This window comes from Melanerpes formicivorus, unplaced genomic scaffold (genome assembly GCF_026170545.1).
Source record: "Melanerpes formicivorus ecotype bairdi unplaced genomic scaffold, bMelFor1.0.p_v2 SCAF_11, whole genome shotgun sequence".
Taxonomy (NCBI): Eukaryota; Metazoa; Chordata; class Aves; order Piciformes; family Picidae; genus Melanerpes; species Melanerpes formicivorus.
The window spans coordinates 20788629-20797463 of NW_027142363.1; the positions used below are offsets into that span (position 1 = coordinate 20788629).

At 46.1% G+C, this 8835-nt stretch overlaps 1 protein-coding gene across 2 annotated transcripts; it reads left to right on the forward strand.

Annotated features, from left to right (window-relative positions):
* The first annotated feature begins 401 nt into the window (after nucleotides 1-401).
* On the forward strand, nucleotides 402-8806 carry PRDX4 (peroxiredoxin 4). 2 transcript variants are annotated; one of them, XM_068144791.1, is made up of 8 exons: nucleotides 402-675; nucleotides 2818-2935; nucleotides 3917-4033; nucleotides 5303-5425; nucleotides 6495-6625; nucleotides 7066-7100; nucleotides 8305-8351; nucleotides 8683-8806. In XM_068144791.1, the coding sequence occupies exons 1-8, from the start codon at nucleotides 438-440 to the stop codon at nucleotides 8684-8686; spliced, it is 813 nt and encodes a 270-aa protein (XP_068000892.1). In that variant the 5' UTR covers nucleotides 402-437; the 3' UTR covers nucleotides 8687-8806. The 2 variants fall into 2 exon arrangements, with proteins under 2 accessions (XP_068000892.1, XP_068000891.1); XM_068144790.1 differs by lacking the exon at nucleotides 8305-8351.
* Nucleotides 8807-8835: the final 29 nt, after the last annotated feature.

Here is an 8835-nt window from a genome sequence, read left to right on the forward strand (position 1 = left end):
GGCCAGAATGCACAAGCTGCACTTGGCATAGATTGCTGTGGCCACGAGTGATGAAATGCCCACAGAGCCCACGGCAACACAGATAGGAGAGATGATACCAGATAATAAATCTTGTGTATTGGTTGAGAGTTTCCTTCTACAACCACACGCAGTGGACTACGTATATGCTCTCTGCCCCCCCACACAAGTGTGCTTTTCTCTTCTCTCTTTCCCTGGACACGCACATCATTTACGCACCTCATCGCAATGGCGGTGCCGGGCGCTGGGCAGCGCGGCGGGCTCTGACCCTCTGACCCTCCGCCCCTCCTCACGCAGCAGCGGGCGGGAGGGAGGGCGGCCCCGCGGCCCCTGGCTGCGCGACTGGGACCGGCCAAGCCCCTCCCCGCCACCGCCCCTTCGCCGCCGCGCGGCGGGGACGTGCAGTCGCTCGGAGGGCCATGGAGGCGGTGCGGTGGCGGCTGCGGGCGGGCGGCGGGACTAGGGCCCCGGCCCCGCGTTCCGCGCTGCTGTTGCTACTGCTGGCGTCGCTGGGAGGCGAGGCGGCGGAAGAGCCGCGGCCGGGGCGGCAGCGGGGAGACGAGCAGTGCCATTACTACGCGGAGGGGCAGGTCTACCCTGGGGAGGCGGCTCGGGTGCCTGTCTCCGACCACTCGCTGCACCTCAGCCAGGCCAAGAGTAGGTGCCGGGGCTGCAGGAGGAGCGGGCAGGGGATAGCGTTGAGGTGTCCTTGGGTCGCTCTGCGGCTGAGGGGACGAGGCTGAGGCGAGGGCGGCCGCAGTGCGCCTCTGCCTGCGCCGCGGCGCGGAGCGAGTGAGGGGGGCAGCGGCGCGCGGGGCCGTCAGCGGCCGCGCTCTGGGGGCGGCGGGAAAGCGGCGGCCAGCGCCACGTCAGGCGAAGAGCCTTGGCCCTCAGCGCCCGGCGGGACTGCGGCCGGCCCGCCCGCCTGGCATCCCCCGGGATCCTGCGGCGGGGATCGGTGCGTCCAGCCGCCTCTGCCCGCCGTCTGCGCTGAGAACAGCCCCTGGAATTGCGGGGCGCCTGTGGCGGCTTGGTCGCAGTTGTTGCTGCGGAGGTGGCCGCCTCCGCACACCCTCAGCTCCCCAGGGGCTGCCGTTCCCCACCTGGGCCTGATGCCCCTTCCAGACCAACACCTTTGTCGTGGTAAATGAGCTGCGAGTTTAACGTGCCACAGACCCGTAGCAAGGCCTCTGCTTGCAGTAACCGCAAATGGGAAATGCATTAAACAGCGCACAGAAGTGTTTTGTGATTAGCAACGCTGAGGGGTCACCTCTCAAACAGCTTACCTGGGCTTGTTTTGTCATTTGTTTCTGTGCTCACTCTGTCTTGTAATTCAAAAACTTCGCGGCAGATGTGGGTGCAAACAAATCGAGTCACTTTGGCTACTGTGCAAGTGGTGAGATGCTCTCTTGAAGTGCCATTCTACAGAACAGAAAATAGAAGTCATGTAGGAGTGACCTTGCTGTGAGAATTGACAGCTTTAGATCCTTTACCAAGCCAGGAAAACTTTTAAAACGTGCAAACAGATGTTATGAAAGAAAGAACGATGGAAAAATGGCCAGGATATTTGTAACTAATACTGTTTGGGGGTTTTCCCTCCTTTTGTGTAATGTAAGTTGTTAATGGTGTTCCTGACAAGTGTGTTTAACCACAAAAACATCACCTTAAGTTAGGAAGGGATCAAAATGCAACATACTGTATTGAATTCCTCCCTCCTAATCTGAAGGTCAGTTGAAGAGAATGTGTCACTACAAAGATTTAAGGTGTCACTATTTTGTAAAGGACAACACTATTTGAAGCGGTTTTTAAGAACTGGAAATAACTGTGAGAGTTATCCTTTACTTTTTACTTGAAAATGGACCCAGAATTGCAGAAACTCAGTTAAAAAAAAAAAAAATAGAAGTCCAGGGCTTGAAATCTGATTTGAAAGAGTTCTGCCATACATTTGAGAGGGAGAAAAAGACAAGCCCGCAGTGCAGTCACCACCCAGCTAATAATTAAGATTCTCTATATTTTTCTCAGCAGAATTTCCCTGATTTCCTGGAGCTGTATTTCAAGGCCCTTGACATCACAAGTATATCCAGATAACCTTCTATCTCCAGCACACCCTACCCTTTGTCTCAGAATTCACATTACTATGAAAACAGTAGCTGGCAGAATAATTGTTAATATTTCCAATTCAAAGGTAATCCCTTTTGGTAGGAATAGTAAACATACTCCAGGTGTTTTAAGTGGATTTACTTCAAAAAGCACAATTATTTTAATGTTAAAATCTGCTGAGGAGTTGCAGTTCAATTAATACACTGCATTTGTAGGCGTTTATATAAACATATAGTAGCACAATATTTTTTGTGGACTTGAATTGCAGATAGTTTTTCATGGTTAAAAGGTAGTAACAATATAACCCACCTCAGTGATTCTAGTAGTGAGGACTCCTGAAGTCTGCAAACAGGTTCTCCTTCAGCCTAACAGCTGTTCTGCCATGAGCAGGTAGCGCACACATGGTTTGTTCACTATGCCCAGATAAGGGTTGTGTGGCCTTGGTTATCAGTGATTCACAGAGCTCATGCAGAAGCACAATTTGGTTAAATTATTTACTTTCTCTGTGTACCGAAATCTCCATTTCTTCATCACCCTGTAACTTTGGCCAGCTGTGAAATTTTTTAAGTGGTAAGGCAGTTTGATTTTTGCGTGCAGTAGGTTGTTTTCTAAGCAAAAGGAGGAACAGTTCTTGCACACCAGCTTGCTTTGAACAAGTGCTTCATATTGACTTCTAACTGAAGGTCCTTCCTATTTCAGTCTCCAAGCCAGCACCTTACTGGGAAGGAACAGCAGTCATTAATGGAGAGTTTAAAGAGCTGAAATTAACAGATTATGAAGGAAAGTACCTTGTCTTCTTCTTCTATCCTCTTGACTTGTAAGTAAGACCACTGTAGACACTGAGTGCTGCTCAGTAATTTCTCTCTCTCTTTTTGTTTGGTAAGGGTTTGGGGGAGAAGACAGGCATACAAGAAGAAAGAATATTTGCATTTGTGTTTTCATCATGCATTGGTATAGTTGTGACACAGTCTGTCCCCTAATAATTGTGTCCACTAATTTGTGTCTTTACACAAAAAAATAGCTTGCAGTCAGTGGTACCCAAATCAGGCAACCTCTGTGTTGTGCGTGGTGCTGTAAATCACTGCTGCAAAGAGAAAAGCACATCCCAACTATATTCTCTAGTGTGTATGTGCCTGTGAGATGGCTTTTTCCCTTTCAGCTCATGCCATACTATCCTAAGAACACTGAACATTACCCTCCTTTATTTGGAGCACAGTAACTTCACTGGTAGAGTGAAATAAGCTTTGCTTTCTATCCAACAGTCTCATTCTTCTCCACAAGATGAAGAAAGGAGGACAGAGGTACACAATTACCTGTGTATTATAAAAGAAATAAATTGGCTCTTGGCCCATAGCTTCAAGGCCCTAGAAATTGTGATGTTTGCCATTTTATTTCTTCTTTAGTGCAAAAAGTTCAAGTCAGAGTTAAAAAATACTTGCAGAGATGCACAGTAACAACAAATTGTAGTGTGTTCCTCTGGAAAAAACCCCACCTGCCTTATTGTGCTCAAATTCAGCCACTTAATACTCATTAAAGTATAAAAGAAAGTAACTTCAAAACCATTTGAATCCAGATTGGAATCTAATTATAGGTTCTTTGGTAACGAACCATTTGTAAGTAAGCCAAAGTCTGAGACTGGGAGATATGTCAGGCAGCACTCTGGTTAAGTAGTTGAAGAAGCAATAAAAATCAAGTGAAAGCTGAAATAATTTACATTAAATTCACTATTTAAAGTTAAAAAGAGAACTTTGTGGATGTTTCAAGGAATACTGACATGATTTTGTCTTGAATTGTCTAGTACATTTGTTTGTCCAACTGAGATAATCGCCTTCAGTGACAGAATTGAAGAATTCAAAGCAATAAATACCGAAGTAGTTGCATGTTCTGTGGACTCAAAGTTCACCCACTTAGCATGGTATGTATCTCATCCTTGTCTTTCACAGCATCACAGAATGTTAGGGGTTGGAAAGGACCTCGAAGGATCATCCAGTCCAATCCCCTGCTGGGGCAGGAGCATGTAGAGGAGGTCACACAGGAACTTAGCCAGGAGGGTTTGGAATGTCTCCAGAGAAGGAGACTCCACAGCCTCTCTGGGCAGCCTGCTCCAGGGCTCTGGCACCCTCACAGTGAACAAGTTTTCCCTTATATTCATGTGGAACCTCTTCTTCTCCAGCCTGCACCCATTGCACCTTGACCTGTTATTGGACATCACTGAGCAGAGCCTGGCTCTGTCCTCCCCACACTGCCTTGCATATCTTTATAAGCAGGAATGAGGTCACCCCTCAGGCTCCTCTGCTACAGAGCCCCAGCTCTCTCAGCCTGTCCTCAGGAGGGAGATGTTCCACTGCCTTCAGCATCTTTGTGGCTCTATGCTGGAATATCTCAAGCAGTTCTCTGAGGTCCTTGAAAGGAGTGGCCCAGAACTGGACACAATATTCCATCTGTGGCCTCCCTAGGGCAGAGTAGAGGAGGAGGAGAACTTCTCTCAAGCTACTAACCACAGCCCTTCTAATCTTGGGCAGAAGGGCACATTGCTGGCTCATGGTCATCCTTTTGTCCACTAGGATGTCTAGGTCCCTTTTGCCTACACTGCTCTGCAGCAGGTCAGTCCCCAGCCTGTACTGGCCCATGGAGTTGAAATCATTCATGGTTCCATGTTGGCTGAAGAACTGCATCCCAAGATTTTTAGCCTTGATAGAGATCTCAAAATGTGTAAGAATGTGATGCTATTGATAAAAATAAAATATTTTAAATTAAAATACTTTTTTGCAGTGGTAAAAATTAACCATACTGTGTGAAAGTACTGCTACCCTTGAAGTTTCTTTCACATGTATTGCTTGAAGTAGATCGTGTCTCAGTCCAAAAAATATTTGATATACTAAAAAAAGGCAACAGAAAAAGGAAAGAAGGATGCAGATACCTGTAAATGCATCACACTGCCCCAATTCATGAGCACACTGGTATCAAGGAAATAAGAAAGAGCTTGTTATTAATGGATGTGGCCAAAAACTGCATATTTTGCTCTAACCACAAACAGTATTCATTTCCTTTGTGTGCAGAACATTAGAAGAAAAAGAAAGGTCACTTGCACTAAGTCCTCCTGTCTTGACTGCTCTGGTCTGTGACTTACAGAGAGTGTAAATCTGTATTAGAATTACATCTCTGTCTCATTTCTTTTTCCAAGGATTAATACTCCTCGAAAACAGGGAGGACTTGGACCTCTGAAGATTCCACTTCTTTCAGATTTGACACACCAAATTTCGAAGGATTATGGAGTATATCTGGAAGATCAAGGACATGCACTTAGGTATTTCACTTGGTTACAAGTTTTGATGTGTGTGGTGTTGTTTTTTTTCTTGGGATAGACCTTCCTTTAAAGAAGCATTTAACATTTTCCTTTGTGGGCAGAATTTTCCTGGGGATTCACACTGAGACACAAAAACATGGCCATAATGAGTCAGAACAGATGCAGGTTAATACCCTATTTAACAGACATCAGCAGCTGATCCCTAGGGCAGAGCAAACATGCAGAGTTTCCCCAGAACTGCAGTTACTCAGCAACCTTCCAAGTCCCAGTGGAGTTAAGGCTAAGGGTAACTATTGGCCTCAAGAGATACAGGATCACAGGATGTTAGGGGTTGAAAGGGACCTCTGGAGACCTTTGAGTCCAACCCCCCTGCCAGAGCAGGAGCATAGAATCCAGCACAGGTCACAGAGGAACACCTCCAGACAGGGTTTGAAAGTCTCTAAAGAAGGAGACTCCACAGTGTCTCTGGGGAATCTGTTCCAGTGCTCTGTAAGCCTTACAGTGAAGTTCCTCATCATGCTGAGGTGGTACCTCCTGCACTGTAGTTTATATCCATTGCCCCTTGTCCTATCACAGGCACAAGTGAGCAGAGACTGTCCCTTCCTTCCTGACCCCCAGCCCTCAGATATTTATAGACATTTATTAGATTCCCCTCTCAGTCTTTTGCTCTCCAGACTAAACAGCCGCAGGTTGTCTCAGCCTTTCCTCATAAGGCAGTGCTCCAGTCCTTTAATCATCCTTGTAGCCCTTTGTTGGACTCTTTCATAGCCTTGATTAGTGGCTTTTGGGGCCCTTGTAATATCATAGCATCTCTGGCACATACTCTGGCAGGGCCTGACAAAGCTGATGTTCTGCAGAGAAGTCTCCTTTTTTGGGTTTAACTTGTCTTAGTCCTTGTCACCTGGTGCCCTAGGTAGAGAGTAATAGGCTAGTGTTGTTCTAAGGTTGGTGAGTGTTGTATGGTATCTGCAGAGATCAAAATCCTCCCATCTAGCAGACAGAGTGCATAAACACTAGGATGTCATGAGTCCTGCTTCCTAACACAGAGACAAACCCAATCTTTTCACAGAGGCCTTTTCATTGTTGATGATAAGAGGATCCTGCGGCAGATCACAATGAATGACCTCCCTGTTGGGAGATCGGTGGATGAAACGCTCCGTTTGGTGCAAGCATTCCAGTACACAGACAAACACGGAGAAGGTGCTCTTTTCAGTACTTCCATACTGTAGGGTCTTTTACTGAGACTGGGAGCGCTCTTTGTAGCTTTTTGGAAGAAAAATAATGCAGTAAATGATAGAACCGTTTTGGTCAGAAAAGCTCTCTAAGATCATAGAGCCCAGCCACCATGGTTCGAAGTGCCGTGCCTACATGTTTCTTGAACATCTCCTCCACTGATGGTGACTCCACCATCTCCCTGGGCAACCTGTTCCAACATCTGACCACCCTTGCAGTTTCCAAAACAGGCCAAAGCCTGCCCACCAGAATGCCCAGGTGGCAGTTCTGCTGCCTCCCTCTCTTCTCCAGCAGCTGAGAGCTTGTGTGTTGTGATGGCTGTGCAAATTCAGACAGGGAATACTGAACGCACAAGAGCAAGTGCGTGTAAAAACACCTTCACCAACTCTGTCCGTTTTCTTTTCCAGTTTGCCCTGCTGGCTGGAAACCTGGCAGTGAAACAGTAAGTCACTGTTGATGTTTACATGCATGTGCTACTAAAAACCACTCCGTTGTCATTTCCATTTCAGGCAAATCCAAAAATCTCTGCAACTTTCAATGAAATTATTCAAGTGAACTCAAATTATTACACTCACAGCTTTTGGGTTGCTGCTGATTTCATTCAGACCTCATTTCCCTCACAGCAGACATAGTCTAGTTGTTTCAAACTCCCTCTGTATGAAAAAAAAACCAACCCTCTCATGAGCTGCCAAACTCTTATGATCAAGAACTTTTTTTCCCTTCTAACGCTTGATGAGAGGAAATTGGAAACTCTCAAGTCTGTCCTATCTGAATTTACTTGTAAATTTTTGGCTCTGTCGAGTCTTACTGTGGATCCTACCTCCCAAGAAAATAGAGGTCCAAGTTGCCAGGTTGTTGTGGTATCTGACAGAGCCAGTGTGCCACTATCAGCAGTCCAGCAGAGAGCACTGCTTTGCTGTGCCAGAGCTCTTCAGCCTTTGTTGCTGCTCGCCTGCATGTGGCCACAAAGTTCAGATAAACACCCATTGAATTCGTTTGTGTTTTCTGGGCTAGGAGCAAGCCTCAGCAGAATAATGAAACTTTGACTAGAGGTCTGAGCTGCCTCGTTCAGATGAGATCACACTCATTTCTTTGAGCATGTGGCTTGCTTCTGATGACAGAGCATTGTTTTCAGAGCTGTCTCAACAAAAAGCAGGTCTCAGCAGCCTCTGAGCATTGTAATTGCCAGTAAAAACAGTGGGATGTTAAACCATGTTGCTCTACTGGATGTGAAGACTTCCTGGGATGACTGGAGGCTAGCAGTCGCCTTTTTCAAGCTTGGAGAGGACTGTCCTAATGGGGGAGGCTGGGTGTTCTGGCTGTAAAATGAAACGGGGCCAGCTGGCCTAACAGACATATTTTGGCACTGAAAAGTTCTGCTCTCCATAACCACAGAAGTCACAGAAACATTCAGGTTGGAAAAGAGCCTCGGGATCCAACTGACAACCCCTAAACCATGTTCCCAAGCAAGCCATGGACCAACTAAATAATAAGGCATTAATACATTTCTTACAAAAGCAGTCTTAAGATGCTGAGCTGAACAGCTCCAATGCTGCCACTGTCTAGAGATCTAAAACAGCACATAGGCATTCTGTTTCTCCTCTGAAGATGCAGCCATGCCTTTTAAATGTGTTTGATTTAATTAGATCAAACCAGAGGAAGCCATGAGAGTGTGGTGGCCAAGGGAAGAACTGTAAGTAAAGTCTTCAGACTCTTGATTCCAGATGCTGATTTATTACAAGGTCTTGCTTCTGGGGCAAGGCGTGTAGATGTATGGAGTCCCACCTACCAAAAGTCTTCCTTGGGTAGGCTGCACTCTCTCTTCCCCCCAGTCGGTTACATCTTTCTGCTACTGCTGTTAGATACTGTTACAGATACGCAGCAATCTCCTTTCAAGTCAGCTGATAAATTACTCTCGGTGTTCCTTGTGGTTTGGTCTTTGTTGTGAGAGTTTGTTGTGTTTGCATGGTCATGTGGGGTTGTTTTTTGTTTTACTTAATATTTTCATTTTCTTTCCTGCACAGATAATTCCAGATCCAGCTGGAAAACTGAAGTATTTTGATAAGCTAAACTGAGGTGTGCTCCTGATGATTTACATAGCTCACATTCAACTTGATTTTTGCCAATAAAATTTCATTGATTTTGTTAGTTTTGTGAGTTTGACTTAGTATGTAACT